Here is a 22,013-nt window from a genome sequence, read left to right as displayed (position 1 = left end):
GAAGCTAGCGAGAATTTGAAGGTGGCGCTCGAGCGCCAGGACGAGGGAGGAAATCTTATCGCCGCGATCCAGGAGCTGATGGAAACTATCACCGCCGGGGCGATGGAGGACGCGGCCTGGGCGAGTAATCGTCTCGTCCAAATCTCCTGCTGCTCGAGAGAGGGGAGGATGCTAGTCGCGGGGCCTCACAGCCGGAATCTAAAGGTGGTGGTGGAGCTACTGTCGCGCGAAGATCAGGGAGAGGCCGCGCGGTACAACCTCGTGAAGTTGATCCAGAACCTGGCCATGGAGCCGGGGCTGCTCCAGAGGATCGTTTTCGTCGACGGCGTCCAGCAGCTCACGCGGCTGCTCGCGAGGAGGAGCAGTGCGCGCGCGGGTGTGGATCGTGGCGATCCGGGCGAGGATGATCTCGCAGGCGCGATCGTCGAGTGCCTGTGGGCGATGATCCAGCGCGAGAGCGGCGGCAGCAAATTTGCAGTCTACCAGGCCGTGAGATCTGGGCTCGTCGCTTGCTTGCTCTTGCCCGGGATGGCCTACGGCGATGAGCTGCTGCTGGCGGAGTGCCTGAGAAGCGATGCCGGAGGAATGTGGCTGGAAGAGCCCGCGAATTTGGAGCTTCTGCGAGCGAAGAACCCTAAAAAATGTTTTGAGGAGCCCTAGATTCCTTTGTTCGTTTTGCCCTTTTCAAAAGGTCTTTTTCGAGGAAGCTTCTTCCCTGAAAGACGATCTCGGATCGCCTCGGCACAGGCGAACATCTGCCGCAACGAGGAGCACGATTCCTCCTTATCCCCGGTTTTACGATTTTAGGGCTCTGCTCTTAGGTCTTAGCGAGAGCTAGCGAGAGCGAGCGAGCGATTGATTTGTGGATCTTTTCTCCCCGGGCGCGTCGCGTGAAGAAATCAATCATGGGTGAGATTTTGGCTCTGCCGCGTGCGTTTGACGAATCTCTGATTGATGCCAGCAGCAGCTGAGGTTTCGACCTCGCGCAAGCAGCTCTTTCACAAGCGGAGCATGGATTGCGTCCTGAGCATGGACAGTGTGGCGCCGTCGCTACGCGAGCAGCTCCGCCACACCTACAGCGCTAACAACGTAATTCTTTCCCCTCCAGTTTGGTTGTTTTTCGCATTTTCTTGTGAGCTCTTTCCCTTTGGATCTCTGGCATTCCTTCTCCTTCTCAAACGATTTCTTTCCTTCGCATTTTCCCGAGCGAGCATCTAGAGTCTTGCATTGTCTTCTCTTTCTTTCAGTCAGGCTCGAGTTTTCTACGTGCTTTGTCTCACCGGATTCGTGCTCGTTCCTCCAGGTCCTCTCGCCGCGAAGAAAATCTGCCGACATCCGCCTCGTCGCCCGCCACGCCGACGTCTACGAGCCCTGCGACGACTCCTTCGCGCTGGTGGACGCGCTCCTCGCCGACCGCTCCCACCTTGCGGAGCTCCAGCCCAAGCTGTGCATGGAGATTGGCTGTGGCAGTGGGTACGTGATTTCCTCCCTGGCTTTGATGCTGCGCGACGAAGTTGAGTCGTCCCAATACGTTGCCACAGATATCAACCAGGCCGCCACCGAGACGACGCTCGAGACGCTCAAGGCGCACGGCGTCTCGGCGGACGTCGTGCGCACCGATCTCGTCTCGGGCCTCGAGAGGCGGCTGGCCGGCAGCGTAGACCTGCTGGTTTTCAATCCTCCATACGTCCCCACACCCGAGGACGAAGTTGGAGCTCCGGGGATCACAGGGACTTGGGCCGGGGGTGATCGAGGCAGGGTGGTGATCGACCGGCTCTTGGGCGTGGTGGACGGGATCATCTCCAGCCGGGGCTGCTTCTACCTGGTCACGCTCACCGCCAACAATCCGGGAGAGATCTGCCGGATAATGCAGAGCAAGGGGTTCGCGTCCCGGATCGTGGTGCAGCGCCACACCGAGGAGGAGAGCTTGCACGTCCTCAAGTTTTGGAGGAGGAATTCACAGGGGAGTTCGTCGTCTTCGTCTTCCTCGTCCGTGGTGGCAGCGGGTTCCTCCTCCTCCTCGCCCTCCATGGACTCAAGCACGAATTTCTCGTCGCCGCTGATGTGCTTGCCGCAGAAGATCTCTCGCCTCGCGTTTTGGAAATGACAAGAACAAGCCAAGGAGGAGGAAGGAGAAGAGTTGATCTCCTTCTTTTGTATGTAAATTTTGTATAGAAGCTCTCTCCTTTGTGGTGTTAAGCATAATGCGCTAATCTAAACTAATTGGCTTGATTTGCTTAAGTGACAAAAGGAAGCTAGGGAATATATATTTTGCCTTGGGAGTGAGGGCTCCTCTCGCCTTTTTCAGCTGAATGCGTGCTGCGCCATAGCCGATCGGATCGATCGGGAGCGAAGATCCGGCTGTGGCGCCTCCAGCTCCAGGCATGGCGGCAGATCAGAAGCTCCAGCACCAGCCGTCGGCAGTGTCGCTCATCGCCAAGAACTTTGCGTGCAGTGCCTTTAGCGCCTGCTTCGCCGAGGTCAGTGCTTGTTCCCCCCTTCCTCTTCCTCCCTGCCGATCGGGTCGCGTTTATTTCGGGATTTAGTGATAGGAGTGATGCATTTGGGCTGGATTGACGAGTAGCTTGCTTGTGTAGGTCACTACCATTCCTATCGATACTGCTAAGGTGAGGCTCCAGCTCCAGGGGAAGGCTGCCGAGGGAGCCGATGCCTCGCGATTGAAGTATAGGGGATTGTTGGGTACCGTGACGACTATTGCCAAGGAAGAGGGCGCCGGAGCGCTGTGGAAAGGAATCGTTCCTGGCTTGCACCGCCAGGTTTTGTTTGGAGGTCTTCGAATTGGGCTTTATGAGCCTGTAAGTTGATCGAGGCTCTTCTACTCTCTTTTTTTTTTCTTTTTCCTTCTTTTTCTTTCATCTCTAATGAGCTATGGACTGATTGCTGCAGGTCAAAATGCTATACGTTGGAAAAGATCACACCGGTGACGTGCCTTTGGTCAAGAAAATTGCCGCGGGACTCACGACAGGTCTGCTACTTTGGCCTGTTTCGTTCCTTGGTTTTGGTGTCTTTGCTTACGATTAATCTCTTTTGGCAGGTGCTTTAGCCATAACTGTTGCGAATCCTACTGATCTTGTGAAGGTTCGGCTACAGGCCGAAGGAAAACTGGCACCCGGAGTTCCTCGGCGGTACTCCGGAGCAATGGATGCTTATGGTAAAATAGTGAAACAGGTATGGCGAACATACTGTCTTTTCATCCCAAGTCGGACTCTTCATCTCATACAGGAAGGTTTCGCAAAACTTTGGACTGGCCTGGGTCCAAATGTGGCCCGTAACGCTATCATCAACGCGGCCGAGCTCGCTAGCTATGATCAAGTAAAACAGGTTCGTGTCGGTCAGTTTCGACGAGCTTCCAACTCCATAACGTTCGTTTCAGTCACTTTTAAAAGCTGGCCTTCCAGACAACAGTTTAACTCACGTATTGTCCGGATTGGGAGCTGGATTTATTGCCGTTTGTGTTGGATCTCCGGTGGATGTGGTATGTAGCATGTGGTATGTAGCAGTGATTCCAACTAGAAATTCATTTTATCTTTTGTAGGTGAAATCGAGGATGATGGGAGATTCTTCCAAATACAAGGGCACTATCGACTGTTTTGTAAAGACTTTACAAAACGATGTAACGTTTCCTCGCAATCTCGATTTCAAGCTCATGACTGTGGTGGTGGTTTTGTAGGGTGTGACTGCGTTTTACAAAGGATTTGTTCCAAATTTTGTCCGGCTGGGCTCATGGAACGTGGTGATGTTTTTGACTCTAGAACAGGTCTGTCCAACATGTCTCTTTGGTCAACTGCTGATTTGCTGATCTTGTTGTGTAGACGAAGCGCTTGATTCTGGGAAAGAAGGAATGATTCGCTCTATTATTTTCATGACCAGTGCATGGAATTTATTCTTTTATTCTTTTCTTTTCTGTTGATGAAATAATGGGGAACATATTTCAGGACTATTATTTTGAAACCGTCCGGACTGTGGCATGATTTTTGGGATTTTTTCTTTTTCTTTCTCAGAGCGTGTTAGGCAACATGAAAGAAATTTTAGTAAACTCGCTGGTCCACCACAGTGCACGAGGCTATGTGCCACGTTCTCAAACTCCTACGAGTGAGGTACTCAACCTTTCTGTTTCTGATGGTGCCTCATTCTCCTAGATGCAGGAATGGGCTGCTTCTGGTTTCACAAGGACAGGAATCGGCATTCATTGAAAACTGAGGATGAAGCAGAGTTGGTCCTGAAATCCTTGGAACTGATGAGAAGTTCTCAAAAGGTGTCCGTGTTTCCAGGCCTCCGATGGATCCACGCACCAACGTCAACTCGTCCGCTTCACAGACACACACTTTCAATACCGCTGGCAGGAAGAAATCCATGGGAAGGTGGTGGGAAGAACACGATGAGAAGATCCTGCGAATCACTTCCAAAGTGGGAGCCGCTGTATGTGCTGGTTGAGAAGGGGACATTCAAAGGAACGCCGCTGCCACTTCCTCCCCCACCAAAGGAGTTGGAAGATGATTGCCTGGTGCCTCCTCTAGTGCCAAGAACGAACGTTTCTTCGCTGCCGGTTTCACCCGACATATGGGGAGTGAAGTTGAAGTACTTCAGATTTGAGGAGCTCTATTCGGCCTGCCAGGAATTCTCTTCCGGGTGCTGCATCAGGGAAGGCGTCTTTGGGAAAGTGTACAAGTGCCTCATGCACATTCGGGATGGTCGTCACATTGGAAAGAGGAAGATCGAAGTTGCAGTGTTTAGGCTCCGTGACAGTATTCAGGTACTTGAAAGTTCCTATTTAAGCTTTTGTGTCAGAAGTTTTTGCAGGATCTCGAAACTTGGATCACCAAGGTGAAATGGATTGCACGGATGCAAAATCCCAACGTTTGCAAACTGATCGGGTTCTGTGCGTCTGCACAGCACAAAGACCGGCAGCTGGAGAGGCTTTTGGTGTTCGAGCACTGTGACTATGGAGGCCTGAACGTCCTGCTCTCGAAGAGCCAGTATATACGTCCTCTTGACTGGTCGACGAGAGTAAATATCGCTCTTGGTGCGGCCAGAGGTCTCGCTTATTTACACGAGAGAGCTTACTTTCAGGCAAGCAAGGTATATATTGACGTCTCAGATTTCAACGTTGATCTCGCAGGTTGTTTACACAGACCTTACTCCTGCGAGTGTGTTGATTGACAAGGATTTCAATGCCAAACTTTCGGACTACGGTCTGGGCTTGGATAGGCCAAAGGTAAGGAAATCCGTCAGTTTTGTCCATAGCTTTCGTTCTTGTTTATTTTGACAGGCCTTGGACTCTTCTAAATGGGACGAGTGCATCAAAAGGGATGTTGCCGACTTCGGCTTGGTGCTGCTAGAGCTGCTCGTTGGAAGCAAGAATATGAAGAGGCTGCTTGCAAGGAATGATGGCTCCACAAGATGGATTCCCAGGCTGTTGCGCGAGGAGAGTAAGTTACAAGAGATGGTGGACTCGGAACTGAGGAGCGAGCCAGAGCTGCTAAACTCGATGAGAAGGCTGGCCGCTGTAGCACTCAAGTGCTTAAGGAAGGAATCACATCTCAGACCGGGTATGGACCAGGTCGTGACGCTGTTGGAACCTTTACATAGCTTGGAAGGAAGAGTAAAGACATGGGAAACACATTTGAATAAATAAATACTCTACATTTTTATTTTATATATTATTTTTTTATTTTCTTAAAATATTATGATAAATTTACTTGGTGTTTAACCAAGTTTATATATTATACTCAAAGATATATTGATTTTCTTTCACTTAATCTTTATTGTTATATTATCTATAGATCAAAGTTTTGGACGTGATATAAGATATGATTTGCTGATACTACTCATTTTCTACTTTCTATGGGACATGATTATATTATAAGTTAATGATGCATGTTTGTGCTTGAAAAATATTTGAGGATTGAATTTGTAGAAAGATGAATACAGAGTATAATAGTTTGAAATTGTCATGGATAAGGGCTATTTCCATCTTTGGCTTCATTGCCTGCTATTCGTTTGGTTTAATAATATAATTTACTCCAGTGAATTTTATGAGGAAACATGGAACATAGTTATATTTCATCTTAATAATTATATCTTATTTTGTCTAAATTACTTAAGAATGACAGAGTTTGATACCCTAATATTTTTATGGATTCTCTTTTATTTTCTTTTTCCTTTTTTCTTGTGCTTGGCACCTTCTTGTGTTATGATCTGTTGATTTAAATGTTATCTTTGCAAAATATCTGAATATATATATATGTTTTGTATTCATTTATAGTATATTTTAGTATTGATTAAGTGTTTTTTATTTAAATCCATTTTGTGTGATTCGTATAGCAAGCAATTTGTGATAACAATTTTGGGGGGAGGTGTACCTAGGGTTAGTGGCTTAGCAAAAAATTGTGTAAGGCTACAAAATATATAAAACAAAATCACATCTATGCTTAAATTATTGTAACATACATATGTAATATATAAAATAATATTTTTTAATACAATTTTTTTTTATGTATTTGCATGTATTAGTGCTCACCATATATGTATGGCAAAATTCATATTAGTGGCATGTATACAATTTTTTGCACTATGTAAATTTCAACTTCAACAAGTTAGCAAGGTTACATTTAGGGTTTAAGGGTGTAATATTTTTCAACATGCAAATTAGATTTTGAGCACCTTTTGGATGCCATATAAGCTAAGGTTGCTGCTATGTGTTTTAGGCTTTTTCTTTGATGAGTGTCATGAAAAGCATTTTGTACAACAAATCATTACAATGCCAAAAAATTTAGCACATGATTAAAAATGTGAGAAATTAATAGAATTAATACCTTAACACAATTGAAATAAGATCTATTTACTTGTGAAAATATTGGCTTTGCAATCCAATCAATTGCACTCTCCTCTATGCCAATCAATTGTAATGTAGATTAGGGTAAATACACTTATAGAAATGAGAGGCACTTGTGATAATGATTGAAGCACTATACTTTTATTAAGGCGTGCTGCAAATGTGAGAAATGAGCCACAACTACATGAAATGAGAGGAGATAATCATAATAGAAAACCCTCACTAGATTTGTGGTTATGTTATAATGTTTGAGCTAATGTGGCATTAGTCTTGCACGACAATTTGAGGTGTTATGCCCTATGGCATATCTCATGACAAAAATATTATATATACAATCACATTTCGATTGCTTATATAATAATCAAAAAGTGATTGTATGCATAATAATTTAACATGCAACTCAAAATAATAATATAAATCCAAACATGTATAAATATATAGTGTAAGTATGTGCAATCACATATTCACTAGAGTATCTGATTAGTTGTTTAGAAAACACAATATCATTCATAACATAAATAAGCTCTCAATTTTTTTCTGATCAAACTCAAAACTAATTTAAATTAAACTACTCAAGGAGCAATACCAAAATTTCATAATTGGCACTTGCAAACAATTGAAAAACCCTTCTCACAATTTTGTATGACTAAGAGAGAGAGATTTGAGGTGAGTAATTTGGCTTTTAGTTAAATATTATGGAGATGACATGAGCTAGAGAATTACTTGTTATCTTTTTCTCTCTAAACTTAATATAGTGTCATTGGATATAAATTTATGTCTTACCTTACTCAACAAATGAGCACAAAAACTGTGCTACTTGCAATTAGCCGAAACTAACATAAAAAAAAAATTCCCTTGACCATATCCATCCTTGGGCCCACAATTATAGTTGCGAGGCTTTACCCCATATTGATTTATTGTTGTAGATAGTAATTTTGTTTTGCCACAGAAACATAATTTAAAGTTTTACTAAATATTTTACTAGTTTCTTTTCATCATCCTCAAATGACATAGATCTTCATAACACTAGACTCCCCTAAGTCCCACCCAAGAAAATTCCAAATTAGGTAGAATAAATGGTGTGAGATGATCTTAAAGTGGATTGTCTTAGCTAGATCTTATTAGCTATTGCTATGGTGGTGTATATTTAGTTCTAATGGTTTTTGCTATGCAATCATTGACTAGATAAGTGACCTCATAACCTTGTTGCATAACTTTCAATATCCACCCTATAGTTTTAATGAAGCCCTTAAACATCTTCTTCATGAATAAATTCCAGCAAGTGTTTCTTGTAAAAAATTTGCAAACTATATCCCTCTAAAAACCACATAACAAAAAGACTTGAATAATTTTTTTTTAGAACAATGATCTTGAGAATGTCATCATCTATTGCAATCATCTACAAATAAAATGTTATAAACAAGAACATCATTACAAGAATATGAAATAACACCTTTTTCTAAGATATATATATATAAGAATTATATTTAAGATTTAGTTTTAGATTGAAAACATTTTTCCAGTAATTATATCTTTTAGTATAACTATACCTGAATTAGACACATATAAAACCAGACCAAGCATAATACAATTTAGTGTTTTACAATTTACTTTAAGTATATGTTCAATTAGCACGTAAGAACAAGGAACCAATGGAAGCATAAGTTACCTAGTAACTCCTTGTGAGGTGCTTCATTACTCAATAGATTGCTTCTTATACACTATAACAATTGATTCTTCTTTGGCTCAATCACTGTAATTTTATATTGCTCTTGGATTTAGATTTTTGACTAACAGAAACCTGAGGACATTTAACCTTAAATATCCCAAAATATTTAACTAATTGGAAAAAAAAGGTGCATTTTTGTTCATATACCCTTTCCCTCTATATTTGAACTTAATTGCTTACATACTCTTCATTAAGCATTACTTTCCAGGCTCTAACTACGAAAAAAACAACTTCAAACTTGCCCTTGTTGCTCCATCAGATTGTAAAACCTCCTCCATCTTGTAAGGCATTTTATAATAATCTTTAAAAAGCTTAATTTAAGTGTATTAAAATGAGAAGACATGGCTAATAGGCATTTTGCATGAGTTGGACTATTTATTTGCATGGAATACAGTCCAATTGGCCTAATGATATAGATAATAGGAACTGCTGCCTTGGAGTTTATGCCTTAAATGCAGCTATCAAATGATTTGTTCCAATTGTTTTTCCAAACTGAAACTGAAAATAATGACAAATTTAAAAGCTAGACACAATAAATACTAATCCTTTCATTGTATGTTTAATATTACAATCCTGTGATGGAAATCAGAACAATTATCCACTTATGTTGTCTTCATCAGTAAAATGAAGAACGTTGTAGCAGTCTAATAGGGATCGTCTCACATTCATGGACACACTTGCTGTCACCCCTCCACTTGACAGATCTGCAGTTCCCAGTTAGGGTTCACCTACAAACAGAACTTTCACACAAACAAAGCGAACCAAATTATTGTGCTGCAAATTAAAGTTATAATTTTGAATGCATCGCTTTATTATTGTCAGCAGGGTTAGAAATTTCCAAAGAGAATTTCCAAAGAAAGAGAAAGCCCCACTACGAAGGAGAATGACTTGCCCCCTGAAACGGATAACAACATCCAAACGACCACATTCTTCGTCTTCTCTTTTTTCTCTTTTTTCTCAAAATCCCCCGTAAACTCCACTCAAGCGAATGAGAGCCAAAAGATCGGTTCCAACTCTACTTTCCAGGTTCACAGGACTAATCGTTTTCATCTGTCCAGCGTGGTTCATCACCTACAAGAGCCTACTTTGGGATCCTACAACCAAACATGAAGGTAAGAAGACAAACAGCAATGGACAAAAGCGAAAATTTAATGCTCAAAAGTGGCAGGAACAGAGTGTGATCTCTCCCATGGGAAGTGGATACGAGATCCAACAGGACGTCCTCTGTACACAAACGGGACCTGCGAGTTCATCCAACCAGCTCAAAATTGCGAGAAGAATGGAAGACCAGATAACGAGTACCTTAAGTGGCGATGGAAACCGGATAGTTGCGAGCTGCCACATTTCGATCCCAGTCTCTACTTGAGTTTAGTGAGAGGTAAGAAGCTACTGTTCCTTGGAGACTCGCTGGCCCGGAATCACCACCAGTCGCTCTTGTGCTCTCTATCACAGGTAAAACTTTCGTTTCTGCTACACAACCTCTCGATCTTTCTAGTGTTCCAGGTAGAGACGCCCCGCAAGCTCTACGCGCGAGGACGTAAGGATATCAAGCTCGAGTTCCCCTCTCACGGCTTCGTTCTCGCGATCCTCTGGTCGCCGCTGCTCGTCCAGCACCGGAGAACCTCCCAGGCCTTTGAGATCCACCTCGACACTCCAGAAGCGGTTTGGGCCTCGGAGGTTTCCTCGTACGACATTGTGGTCATCTCCGCAGGACAGTGGTTCTTCCGGCCAAGCATCTATTACGTCAAGAACACCACAGTTGGACGCAATGAGCAGCTTCCACACAGCAGCTTACCAGACGTGAAGTTCACATATGGACTAAAGATGGCGTTTGCAAGTGCGTTGGAATATGTGCTTCACAGTGCCGGCTTCAGTGGCCTAGTGATCCTCCGGACGGAAGCAATGTCGCACTATGAGCACGGGCAGTGGAACTCGGGTGGCACCTGTAACAAGACCAAGCCTACAGCAAACCAGAGCAGTGAAGTCACTTGGACGCCAAGCGAGATGAGGAGATTACAACTTGAAGCGTCAAGGGAGGTGCTTACCAGAAAAAGCCGCGCCAAGTTCAGGATCATCGACATCACCAGGAGTATGTTCTTGAGGCCAGATGGACATCCTGGGAGATACAGAGGTCAGGAGGATCTCGTAGTCCATGACTGCCTGCACTGGTGCTTGCCAGGGCCAATCGATATGTGGAACCAAATGCTGCTTCATGTTCTACAAGAAGAAGTTAGCCAAAAGTTATAGCGTGCTCGTCTATGGGTGACGGTATCACTATTTTGTAATAAGCTGTAGAAAATGAAAGTCAGAAACTAGCAAAGATAGACTCACCGCTAAATGCTGCCACGAGCCTGTGGAGGAAGCTGCTGCATGGAACAATCCAAAAGAGTGAGCACATTGAGCTTAATCAAAAAAGGGTCGTAGCTTCTTAGAAATCCAACCTTGACGAAAAAGTCTTGTGTCTTCTTCCAACTTAGTTCTCCTCGTGCTTCAACAGTGCTCCCAGGTTCTATCGACACGGTCATACTTTTGCCAGCACCATTATTAAAGAAGAACCTGGAAACCAAGCAGAGATACAGAGACAAGGCTGGCTGACCTCGACTTGCCACCAAACTGATGGGCGAGAAAACTAAGTTTGATTTGCAGGAATGATTAAATGTGTACAGATCTTCTTGCCTGCGTGCTTGCGAAGGCAAAAAGTTATAAGGCGAGCAAAAAAAAAAACAATCCCTGTACATGCCAGCTCCCAAAAATGCTTTCTGCTTCTTACCGAGCTCGATTACCGCTGGCAGTCGCTCGCTGCCTGCTCCTTGTCATGTATCTGGCAGCTGACGAAGATGATGCTACCACCCCAGCAGCATTGCCATTTGGCCTCATAACAATCTCTTCTTCCTCTTCCTCCAGATCAATGTGCTCGCGGATCACCGTATGCAGGTTCTGTGGAGCTACAGGCGGACTTTGAACCATTGGAAAGCGAGGATAAAAGCCAGGATTGTATCCAGCGTCCGCTGCCACTGGCCCGAAATTTGCTGCGGGTGGAGCTGCTGGAGCTGGAGGAGCTGATGCCTCGTAGCCGGGAGGCAGCGCAGGCGGATAAAACGCTCCAGTTGGTCGGATAGGAACTTGAGGAGGCGGCGGATAATTGCCGGGAGGAGGAGGAGGAGGAGGATCCTAAAAAAGAGAAAAGTTTGAAGTCATCAGTTTCTGATAAACTCCTCAACAATCCTTGAGAATTACCTGAGCAGGAGGTGGCGGTGGCGGTGGTGGCGGGGGCTGTGCAGCTGCTGGCCTATGGCCCTGAGCAACAACGTACTGGAGGATCTCGAAGAACTTGGTTTGCATAAACGCTGAGCTCCTCTCCCAGTACGCAGCCACAAAGTCAAGAGCTCTGGTTCTTAGCTCGTTTAGGTGCTGATCGATCTCGGACTCGTGGCTCGCAACGTAAGGTCTCAAGAATGTGGTGTAAATGTATGCCGTTCCCTGGAAGAGGAGAATTGTGAATCTAAGGAAACCTTTGGAAGAAATTTTGCTTACCCGAGTTCTTGAGAACGAGAGGTAGATGATGAATGCGAGCTTAGCTTCCTGGTACATCGGAATCCTGCAAAGCGGGACAAAAACTCTGACTGACCGCGGAAGAAAACAAATAACCGTGCTTACCACGAAATGAAAGTGTCAGCAAATCTCTCCATCACAGTGACCAAGGCGATGAGAATCCTGAAAGAGGAACCGACTCAAGAATCACACAGTGCCGGAATTCGAATTCTTCTCACCAGTACTGGCACCAAAGTCTGAGGCTCTCCACGCTGGGTCTCCGCTGCTCCACGACCTTGAAGCATTCGTAGGCGGGATAGAGGTACCCCACGAACATCCTGCACGGATCGCTCAGTCCGGGAAGGAAATAAAAACAAAAGAAAGCGAGCTCACGTTATCCCCCGCGTCGCGAACGATCCGATCATTGTGCCTGCCTAGAGCGCCAGGCTACGCGCAAGAGGGAAATCTGGGAAGCCGGGAAGAAGAAGAGAGAGCGCTCTCAAGAACCCTAAAGTTCTGAGTGTGTTATTTACTCTATAGCCTTTCTGCCGTTTAGACTTGACGGACGTCAAGTCACGCGCCGCGTTGACAAACTCCCGCTTAAACGCCCATTTGAAAACGTGAGGCTTTTAGTCACAACTTAACCACGAGACAGAGCTTGGGATATTCGCGAAAGATACTACATCTAAGCCCTAGCTTAAACCCTAAATGCGGAGCGCGTAGTCGCGAATCGCGATGGTAAGAAAGGCGATCTCTTTCTCTCTGATTCGTCGTGTGCTGGCAGTCTGGCGATCTCCGGAAGTGGCTCTTGAAGCCGCATCAAAAGAAGGCGGAAGAGCAGCAGCAGCAATCGAGCGATGCGAAAGTGCCGGCCAAGGGAAGAGCAGCCAAGAGCGACAAGCCAGCAGAGGCTGCCAAGGAAGAAATCTCGCCAAAGGGCAAGAGAGGAAGAGGTAAAGCAAAGGAGATTGTGAGCGAGGAACCAGCGCAATCTACCAAGGATGAGAAGAAGGACTCCCCTCCCAAGGGCCGTGGACGTGGTAGACCAAAGAGCGATAGCGTGAGTGAGAAGCCAGCGCAAGCTGACGTATCCAAGGATGATTCCGTGGCGGAAGTTTCTCCAAAAGGAGGCCGTGGACGAGGGAGAGGGAGGGGTGCTGCGGGTGAGAAGCCAGCCGGCGGTAGAGGCCGAGGAGGTGGTCGTGGAAACTTCAACTTTGGTGCTCGAGAGGCGCCTCCACACAAAGGAGAGAAGGTAAAGCATGCTTCTTTCGCCTAGTTTCTTCTTGGTGGTGGCATTCATTGCTTTTGAGAATGTAGGAAGTTCCAGAGGGAGCCGAGAATGCGTTGGCTGGTCTTACGTTTGTTATCAGTGGAACACTGGACAGTCTCGAGCGCGAAGAAGCTGAAGATCTGATCAAGAGACATGGTGGTCGAGTGACGTCTGCGGTCAGCAAGAAAACGGTGCGTTTTGAGGATGTCTTAGATTAATGAAATAGAGCTGAGGTATTGCAGAGTTTCTTACTTGCGGATGAAGATGTAGGGGGTCAAAAGTCCAAGAAGGCTCATGACTTGGGGTGAGTTTCATCTCTCTTCTGAGCTACTCATCGCTAGACGTCTTTGCAGAACTCCATTTATTACCGAGGATGGCCTCTTTGACAAAATTCGTGCGTCAAAACCAAAGGTTGATTCGCCTTCGAAAGTACCTGCGAAGCGCCCAGCAGAAGGTAATTACTTGCTTCATATAGTGCGCAATAAGTTTTCTTTGCGTTTCTTATGTATTTCACAGGAACTAGTGCGCAACTGCACGTAGACAAGAAGCCGAAAGTGGAAGAGAAACAGCCGCCTCCAAAGATCTCACCTTCAAAAGGATTAGCATCAGCGCCGCAGTCGAGTCGAGCTGGAGTGACTGAAGAAGAAACGTGGCCCTTTAAGCACAAACCAAAAACAAGTGCTGATATTATCGCAAATCAGTCCATTGTAAGTATCTCAACTCTTTATTCGGAACAATGGTTTGATTCACGTGCTTGGCGCAGGTAAAACAACTAAAAGACTGGCTCTCAGACTGGGATAAAAACAACAACGCTCAGGCTGCAAGTGCCAAAGGTAAGAAGGCCGCCAGCAGCAGTGCTGCAAAGAAGGCTGTGCTTCTGTGCGGGCCACCTGGCATTGGAAAAACTACAACTGCTAGGCTTCTATGCGAAGAGCTGGGATATGAAGCTGTAGAGGTCTGTCTTGTTATAGTTCTGATATGACCTTCAGAACTAACAATGACCTTACTCTTCTTTACAGGTAAATGCAAGTGATAGTCGTGGTAAAGCAGATTCTAAAATAGTAAGAGGAATAGGAGGCTCTACGTCCAACGCCGTGAAAGAAATGGTTAGCAATGCATCTCTGGGAGGCTGGTACGATATCAAAAGGGCTTTACAAGATTATAACTCTGCACGTGTTACAGGGCAGGAAACAAGCAAAAACAATCGGTACTTATTATGGATGAAGTTGACGGCATGTCGGCGGGTGATCGTGGTGGAGTAGCAGATCTTATTGCAAGTATCAAGACCAGCAAAGTTCCGATCATCTGTATCTGCAATGATCGCTACAGTCAAAAGCTGAAAAGCCTCGTCAACTATTGTCTTTTATTGTCGTACAGGAAACCCACTAAACAACAGGTACTGTGAAAGCATTGCTGTTATTCAGTGTTGATTGACTTCATGTTTCAGATGGCTAAAAGACTCCAAGATATAGCACGTTCAGAAAAGCTAAACATTGATACGGTAATCCATTGAAAATCAATTCCAGTTCTTACCGGTTGTCACCTCTGCAGATAGCACTCGAGGAACTATCAGAACGCACCCACGGGGATATGCGGCTCGCTCTGAATCAGCTTCAATACATGAGCTTGCATAAAAGTGTTTTGAAGTATGATGATATCAAACAGTACGCAGTGGCCAGTGGGAAAGACGAAGATATCAGCCCGTTTTCTGCGGTTGACAAGTAGGTCGTGTTTTCGTTATGCATTGGCTGACATTTACTCTCTTGTTAGATTAATGGGATTTGAGGGAGGCAGGCTGAAAATGGACGACAGAATAGACCTGGCAATGTCGGACATGGATTTGGTTCCACTTATTATACAGGTAACTAACTGCTTCTTGCCTGAAGCTCGACTGTGATTATTTGCGTTCAACCAGGAAAATTATCTAAATTTTGTACCATCTGGTGCTGGGCGAGACGCCAATGGAACAGCTCGTATGGATCTTCTTGCTCAGGCGGCTACAAGTATAGCGAGTGCTGACATTCTAAATGTTCAAATTCGAAGGTTTCGGCAATGGCAACTCTCTCGGTCAAGTGCTTTCATGTCTTCTATCATTCCGTAAGTAGATGTTAATATTGTCTGCTTTGATTTTTATGTGAGTTTCTATCGTGCAGTGCTTCCCTTATGCATGGGAAAAGGGAAGTGCTTACTCAGGTACAGTCATTTCATAATTAGAATTTTGCTACTTGAACCGGAGTTTCTCAGTCACCTGTTTGTAGGGGGAACGAAACTTCAATAGATTTGGGGGCTGGCTTGGTAAAAACTCCACGTTTGGCAAGAAAACCCGTTTGCTAGAAGATGTTCACGCGCACGTGCTTTGCTCTCGTATTGGCGAGCCTACTCGGTATTTAGTTGTCTTGAAAAAACGTGACTCTAACCATGTGATTTTCAGGAGGGACTTGCGGCTAGATTATTTCCCAGTTTTAAGTACGCAACTGACTCAACCATTACGTACCATGGACAAGGTTCAAAGCTATGACTTATAGGAGTTATATGTTGAACATATATGTTTCGATTGCAGAGCGATGCAGTACGAGCTGTGATTGATGTCATGGAGGAATACTCGCTGACTCAAGGGGACATGGACACGATTCTGGATATCACTAAGTTTGAGGTAGTATGTTCTTGAGAGTTACTCTGTGTGCTCAAGTGTGGCGTTTCAGGGGCGTCCTGACCCGTTGGAGGGAGTTCTTCCAGCAGTAAAAGCAGCACTTACAAGAGGATTTACCCAAAGTATTCAATCCCGGCGTGTGAAAACCGCCGACCTCTTGCCTTCTGTATTTCCGGGCCAGAAGAAAGTTTCGAAGAAGAAGGCTCGACTTGTCACACTGGAAGACGATGCAGAGGGGGATGAAGTACTCAAAGAAGAAGAGGATGAAGGTACGTTGGAAGGTTTTACATCGTAGTTTGTGCTAATGGAGCTTTTAGACGAAGCTGACGAGGAAGTGGACGAAGTTGAGAACAAGGAAAGCGGCCTAGGTTTGTCTCTGAGTTTCAGTTTCAATGGTTCTGATTGGCTTTCTCCAGATGCACTGAAGATGGCAAAGGCGGGGTATGAAGTTAATGTTGTAGGCGAAAATTCCAGTGGAGGTGAGCTACCCAAAACTTAGGACGCGTACTTATATTACAATCTTTCTGCAGCTAAGCGTAATGGTAGTGCTAGTAAAACTAAGCAGACCAGAGGAAAGGCTACCACTCCGAGTGCCTCGGCAAGCAAAGGCAAGGGGAGTGGTACTAAGCGCAAGAGATAAGAGTTTTTTGTTTATGCGAATTTTATTATCGCTGTTCATAGACAACAAATATTACTTTAATGTTTTTAGGATTTATCAATACTCCACTCTCAACCAACGCAGCAAACTAGTGATCTTGACAAGCGTCAAGAGTTATTCTGAAGAAATGTAAACTTTGGCTTAAAGCTGTTCATAAGGAGGTGGTTGACAATGTACTTGTTCACAAGCTACTCAACCTTCCAACCAAATCGCGTAGGCATTGGAAACATCTTGGGAGGTATAAAAATCCCGAGCTGACAAACTCCTGGACAAAGCAGCTCGAGCTCCAAGGCAGGGAGGAAGAAGAGGCTCACAGCAGGAACTTTGGCCTGTGAGAAAGATGGCGAAGCTCTGGATTGCAGTGGTCTTTGGAACGATCGGGATCCTCGCAAGCGTTGCTAGCTCGCAGCTGAGCGTGGGATTTTACGAGAAGCAATGCCCGCAAGTGGAGGCGGTGGTCCAGAGCTTCGTCCAGGATGCCATCACCAGGAAGCCTGGAGTTGGAGCTGGGCTGCTTCGCCTACAGTTCCACGACTGCTTTGTCCAAGTAAGATTTGTCTCTATGTTTTTGTCTACTAAAAGTTTCATGCTGTTCTTCTTTTGATTCCAGGGGTGTGACGCTTCCGTGCTTATAGATTCCACCAAGAACAATTCTGCCGAGAAGGACGCTCCACCCAACATCAGCTTGAGGGGATTCGAGGTGATCGACGCAGCCAAAGCAGCGTTGGAGACGCAGTGCCCGGGAGTGGTGTCCTGCGCAGACATTGTGGCGTACGCTGCTCGAGACAGCGTCTTCAAGGCACTGTTCTTTGTCATCTTTTCCAGATCAAACTCACATCTTGTTTTTCGTTTCTTTCTCAGCTTGGAGGGCCGTTCTGGGAGGTGCCGGTCGGGAGAAGAGACGGGACGATCTCGCGAATGAAGGAGGCAAATGCGAGCCTGCCAGCTCCGTTCTTCAACGTGGCGCAGCTCACCCAGAACTTCGCAGCGCAGGGCCTCTCTCAAGACGACATGATCGTTCTCTCGGGTAAAAATCAAATTTTTAAACTCTCTAGCCGCGCTAAAGGAAAAAACACTTTGATCTTCAGGAGCTCACACGATCGGGATCGCGCACTGCTTCACATTCAGCCCCAGGCTGTACAACTTCAGCGCCAACGCTTCCACCGATCCCACCCTGGATCCAAACTTCGCGACCGCCTTGAAGAAGCAGTGCCCGCCAGGGAAAGCCGCGGCATCAACTCGGTGGTGCTCGACTCCCACACTCCCATCCACTTCGACAACAGCTACTACGTGAATCTGGCGCTGCAAAAGGGCGTGCTGGGGTCGGACCAGGTGCTCTTCTCGGACGCGGCCACCAGCAAGGCGATCAAGACGAGCTCCGTGGACGAGGAGAGCTGGCGGGCCAAGTTCGCGGCGGCCATGATCAAGATGGGCAGCGTCAAGGTGAAGACGGGGCAGCAGGGCGAGATCCGCAAGAGCTGCCGAGCGGTCAATCACTCGTGAGTGATCGATCGTCGACCAGCTCGAGGAAAGAAGGCATGACGAAGAAGTCGTGAAATCGTGATCGAGAAAGAGGACGTACTTTTTGTAATTAAATCGATCGCTCGCAAGTTTATATCCATTGTTTATAAAAGATTTGCTCCAATGTCTTAACGTTCTTCGTGGTGAAGTGGCAATTTCTCTTTTGACACGTTGTTTTAGGGTTTTCGATGGGGAACAGTGAGAGTCGCGACGAGGAATTCGAGCTTGTTTGCAGGTGCGTGTCGCATTTCCCGATCGGCGCTGCATTGATGCGCTACTCTCTCACATTTTCGCGATCGGCGCTACGTTGATCTGATCAGGAGGTTCTCGGAATCGGAGGTGAATCAGCTCAAGAAGCTCTACCTCTCGCTTGCTGCGCAGTCCCGAAGCAATGGAGAGTATATCATCGCTTCAGCCTTCCAGGTACACAAGATCCTCTCTCTCTCTCTCCCCCACTGAGTCTCTTTTCTCTTTGGCAGGCTTACTACGGAATCCATGGCGCTCTTGGATCTCGTCTCTTTGATCTGGTTACTCAGCTCCGGAAAGACCAGCGTATGACTTATCGAGATTTCGTCACCGCTAAGGTTTGCTTCGCGACATCTCAACTCTCAGTTTCGTTCTTTCTTTCCTTTCCACAGGCAAAATATGAGAAAGGCTTTCCTGACGAAGTGGAGGAGTTCATGTTTAAGCTGCTCGATCTGAATGGCGACGATCTCGCTGACAGGTTCGGTTTTGAGGAATTACAAAGAAACGAAACCATGTATTTGTTGTTATTGTCAGAGAGGAGGTCGAAGCTGTGATTCTTTCCATGCTAGAGACTGTTCTTGGCCCCAAGGACGCCGTCACTGGCGATGGCTTGCCAGACTCAAGCGTCCAAGCGTTTCTAAAACCCGTGAGATGGACGGAGGATCAAGGAAAGCTCTTGATGACCCCTCAAGAGTTTCATCGGTGGTGTAAGCTGGTGCCCTCAGCAAAAAAGTTTCTCACGAACATATTACATTCTCCAGGAACAGGTTCTTGAGTTTTCCTTCTTCTGTACTGTATAACTAGCTAGATCTGTTTCTACAGTGCAGTGATCCGTGGGCGCCAGGTCCCTCAGTTCTTGATCCCACCAAAGCTTGACAACCAAAACATTATTTTGAGAAGAGAACACGCTTGGCACATCGCCGGGAAGCTACAACCGCAAGAGTGCGAGGACTGGATGCTCCTCTACCACAGCTCAGTGAATGGAGCGAGTTTCAACACCTTCTTGAAGAGTGTGAGGTAGTGTTCCTCTCTTTTCCTTTTCTTCAATGAGATTCTTTTCTGTGAACGATCCATCTCCAGTGTTTCGAAAGGATGCACGATCTTGGTGATCAAGGACAAAGAGGGCTGTATTTACGGTGGCTATGCTTCTCAGCCGTGGGAAAAGCACAGCGAATTCTACGGCGACATGAAGTGCTTTTTGTTCACATTGTACCCAGAAGCGGCTATCCATCGGCCATCCGGCTCAAACTCAAACTTGCAATGGGTAAACTTTCTTCGCGTTTCTTTTGCTTTTTCTCAAACTTCTCCAACGTACAGTGCGCGATAAACTACACTTCTCCCAACATACCAAACGGAATCGGCTTTGGGGGCCAGATTCACCACTTTGGGCTGTTCATCCACTCGGCATTCGATCGGGGAAGCACGTATCCGTCGGTGACATTCAACAGTCCAGCGCTGTCGAGCCAAGCAGCCATAACTCCCGACGTCATAGAGTGCTGGGGCATTGTGGTGAAAGGTGGCGAAGAGGGCGACAAAGGCGTGGCAGTGGGTCCTAAAGGCACCATTCTGGAGAGGTTCAAGGAAGAGCGAAACATGCTCAACCTTGTTGGAATCGCAAATGCAAGTCATAACTAAGGAAGAAACCTCTTATCGTGTTTATTTGTATGAATAATCACTTTGACAAGTTCTTCGAATGGACGAACAACACAAAGAAACTAGCTTTGTTCTAGCATCTAGCATCTAGCAGTCGGAGGACGATGCCGGGCAGAACACTCCTCTCTGAAGAAAGTGATATGGGGGTACTATTTCGTTTCAAGGAATGGAAACTTACGTAACGTCTCTAGTTTACATCCGCAGCACCTGCAAAGAAAAACAAAATGGTTTCTGGCAAGAAAAAAGAGCACAAACCTGGCACTTCGCCGAGCTTGAAGGGTATAGGGCCCATGTAGAAGTCCATCTGGGGCCAGCTCCAGTGTCCACTCCCCCGGCTGCCGCTACTGCCGCACCACAGCGATGATCGTAGACATGGAGCTTCAAGTTGTTGAAGGCGATCGACGTATTCTCTGAGGCATAGACCACCCGGAAGCTCGAGTCTGGGAACGCCTGGAAAGTGGCAATGGAAGCCCGCAATCTGGGGCTCCAGTGTAGGGCGTGCAGTCCAGCAGCAAGTGAGAAGTGATGAACAGCTGGGCTTGCGTGGTCACTAGGAACAAGCCCGTCGAAGTTGCCGCTCACACCCGGAGGAGCTCTTTCGGAAGGTAATTTAGCGGAAGAGGGCTCCAGGCCAGCACTTCTCCCCGGGGCTCGCCATCTTATGGCTGGTGTCCCAGGGAGACAAGGTCGAACGGTACATGCTTAACATTTGGAATGGCAGAAACTAAAGAAGAAACCTCGTACATCTTTAGAAAATAATGACTTTCACAAAGAAAAAGATGGTGATAAGTTCTTACGAACAACACAAAGGAACTAGCTTGTTCTAGTCATCCACCACTCGGAGGACGATGCCGGGCAGAGCGGCTCCAAGCAGTCGAAAACGTCCCCTGGAAGAGCAGTGGCAAGAACACTGTCGGGGCTGCATGAATCTTCCACCGTCTTGGAGTTGCTACAGCTGCTACTGCTGCTAATGGCGATGCTCGCGGTGGCGGCGTTACCTTTCACCTCGGCGGAGTAGTCCAGGCTCGGAAGCTTGTCCCAGTGGCCGTGATGGCCGCTCAAACCTGGCAGCGGGAATTCGTCGTGGTGGTGGACGAGCAAGCACTGCTGCTGGCTTTCCTGCTGGAGAAGAAACTCAAACTCACTGCTGGCCTCGCCGATGCTGCTCTGCTCCACTAGGAAGTTGACGCCAAAAACTCCACCGCCGCTGCCGCGCAAGGCGTGATGGCGATGATCGTGATGGGAGCTCTCTTCTTCCGACGCGTTCTCTTCCACACCATACCGCGCTTGCTCACGCTTGATCACTTTTGAGCGTCGGCTTCCAGCCTTGGAGGAGATCCTTGACGACGATCCGCCGGAGCCTCCCTGGAAGCTCTGGTAGCAAGCGGGGGCCGCGATGGCACCATCGTCACTGTCGTCTCGTTGTTGTTCGGGCAAGTAGAAACCTGACTCCGGAAAGAAGCGGTGGTCTCCAGCTGCTGCAATGTGCTCCATCCTCGGCACCATGCTGAGATCGCCATTCTCGAAACTTGGAAGCTCCGATGGCTCCATCTTGCCGCCCTCGAAGCCTGCATGGTGCTCGTCTTCTCCAAAGTAGAATGCCGTCTCAAAGTTGGTTGGCACTGTTGCTCCAGGAACCTGTTGATTCAGCGTATCAGCGTAAGAACTGTGAGAGTTTTCTTTTGAACATCGCACCTGGAAGGCTGTCAGCTCACTGGCAGCAGTAGTCTCGTAAATCGCGTCCGAGGACGAAGCCGCGGAGGCCTCACAGCTTCCAGGGGCCGCGCCGGACCCCAGCTTCGGACGCTGCAAGGCTCTCAGCAGACGCTTTTGCCTGGTGCTCCAAAAGTTCTTCACGTCGTTGTCCGTGCGTCCAGGGAGATACGAAGCGATCTT

General features: G+C 46.7%; 7 protein-coding genes and 1 pseudogene across 9 annotated transcripts; 7 read left to right on the top strand and 1 right to left on the bottom strand.

Annotated features, from left to right (window-relative positions):
- The first annotated feature begins 673 nt into the window (after positions 1-673).
- LOC9637215 (hemK methyltransferase family member 2) lies at positions 674-2,232 on the top strand. 2 transcript variants are annotated; one of them, XM_002974708.2, is made up of 3 exons: positions 674-909; positions 962-1,089; positions 1,304-2,232. In XM_002974708.2, exons 1-3 carry the CDS (start codon positions 906-908, stop codon positions 2,105-2,107), a joined length of 936 nt encoding a protein of 311 aa, XP_002974754.2. In that variant the 5' UTR covers positions 674-905; the 3' UTR covers positions 2,108-2,232. The 2 variants fall into 2 exon arrangements, with proteins under 2 accessions (XP_002974754.2, XP_024535469.1); XM_024679701.1 differs by having other exon boundaries at positions 675-909; positions 965-1,089.
- Positions 2,233-2,276: 44 nt separating this feature from the next.
- On the top strand, positions 2,277-3,961 carry LOC9637214 (mitochondrial uncoupling protein 1). The gene is made up of 9 exons (XM_002974707.2): positions 2,277-2,480; positions 2,598-2,816; positions 2,908-2,986; positions 3,056-3,189; positions 3,244-3,342; positions 3,395-3,496; positions 3,557-3,634; positions 3,692-3,778; positions 3,834-3,961. The coding sequence occupies exons 1-9, from the start codon at positions 2,385-2,387 to the stop codon at positions 3,864-3,866; spliced, it is 927 nt and encodes a 308-aa protein (XP_002974753.2). The 5' UTR covers positions 2,277-2,384; the 3' UTR covers positions 3,867-3,961.
- A 167-nt stretch (positions 3,962-4,128) lies between these two features.
- Positions 4,129-5,677, top strand: LOC9637213 (probable serine/threonine-protein kinase PBL11). 2 transcript variants are annotated; one of them, XM_024679699.1, is made up of 5 exons: positions 4,171-4,237; positions 4,293-4,774; positions 4,822-5,091; positions 5,141-5,236; positions 5,291-5,677. In XM_024679699.1, the coding sequence occupies exons 2-5, from the start codon at positions 4,400-4,402 to the stop codon at positions 5,654-5,656; spliced, it is 1,107 nt and encodes a 368-aa protein (XP_024535467.1). In that variant the 5' UTR covers positions 4,171-4,237; positions 4,293-4,399; the 3' UTR covers positions 5,657-5,677. The 2 variants fall into 2 exon arrangements, with proteins under 2 accessions (XP_024535466.1, XP_024535467.1); XM_024679698.1 differs by having other exon boundaries at positions 4,129-4,774.
- A 3,896-nt stretch (positions 5,678-9,573) lies between these two features.
- On the top strand, positions 9,574-10,896 carry LOC9636479 (protein trichome birefringence-like 19). Its single transcript, XM_002974705.2, has 3 exons — positions 9,574-9,697; positions 9,754-10,037; positions 10,089-10,896. The coding sequence occupies exons 1-3, from the start codon at positions 9,574-9,576 to the stop codon at positions 10,830-10,832; spliced, it is 1,152 nt and encodes a 383-aa protein (XP_002974751.1). The 3' UTR covers positions 10,833-10,896.
- Positions 10,897-11,173: 277 nt separating this feature from the next.
- On the bottom strand, positions 11,174-12,617 carry LOC9637212 (putative HVA22-like protein g). Its single transcript, XM_002974508.2, has 6 exons — positions 12,510-12,617; positions 12,356-12,454; positions 12,243-12,299; positions 12,120-12,183; positions 11,823-12,065; positions 11,174-11,756 (listed from the first exon to the last, which is right to left on the bottom strand). The coding sequence occupies exons 1-6, from the start codon at positions 12,539-12,541 to the stop codon at positions 11,352-11,354; spliced, it is 900 nt and encodes a 299-aa protein (XP_002974554.2). The 5' UTR covers positions 12,542-12,617; the 3' UTR covers positions 11,174-11,351.
- Positions 12,618-12,781: 164 nt separating this feature from the next.
- LOC9637211 (replication factor C subunit 1) lies at positions 12,782-16,760 on the top strand. The gene is made up of 21 exons (XM_002974704.2): positions 12,782-12,854; positions 12,901-13,371; positions 13,437-13,580; positions 13,632-13,693; positions 13,743-13,843; positions 13,906-14,096; positions 14,153-14,344; positions 14,409-14,521; positions 14,572-14,785; positions 14,837-14,890; positions 14,941-15,110; positions 15,160-15,250; positions 15,305-15,486; positions 15,543-15,582; positions 15,648-15,772; positions 15,821-15,893; positions 15,950-16,042; positions 16,092-16,308; positions 16,357-16,407; positions 16,456-16,518; positions 16,570-16,760. The coding sequence occupies exons 1-21, from the start codon at positions 12,852-12,854 to the stop codon at positions 16,677-16,679; spliced, it is 2,760 nt and encodes a 919-aa protein (XP_002974750.2). The 5' UTR covers positions 12,782-12,851; the 3' UTR covers positions 16,680-16,760.
- Positions 16,761-16,983: 223 nt separating this feature from the next.
- On the top strand, positions 16,984-18,354 carry LOC9637210 (annotated as a pseudogene).
- Positions 18,355-18,359: 5 nt separating this feature from the next.
- On the top strand, positions 18,360-20,158 carry LOC9636478 (TLD domain-containing protein 1). Its single transcript, XM_024679700.1, has 8 exons — positions 18,360-18,453; positions 18,539-18,641; positions 18,698-18,802; positions 18,857-18,942; positions 18,999-19,231; positions 19,292-19,481; positions 19,545-19,728; positions 19,782-20,158. Exons 1-8 carry the CDS (start codon positions 18,407-18,409, stop codon positions 20,097-20,099), a joined length of 1,266 nt encoding a protein of 421 aa, XP_024535468.1. The 5' UTR covers positions 18,360-18,406; the 3' UTR covers positions 20,100-20,158.
- The last annotated feature ends 1,855 nt before the right edge of the window (positions 20,159-22,013 follow it).

The sequence above is a fragment of the Selaginella moellendorffii genome, unplaced genomic scaffold (genome assembly GCF_000143415.4).
Source record: "Selaginella moellendorffii unplaced genomic scaffold, v1.0 SELMOscaffold_25, whole genome shotgun sequence".
Lineage (NCBI taxonomy): Eukaryota > Viridiplantae > Streptophyta > Lycopodiopsida > Selaginellales > Selaginellaceae > Selaginella > Selaginella moellendorffii.
This window is presented reverse-complemented; position numbering and strand designations above follow the sequence as displayed.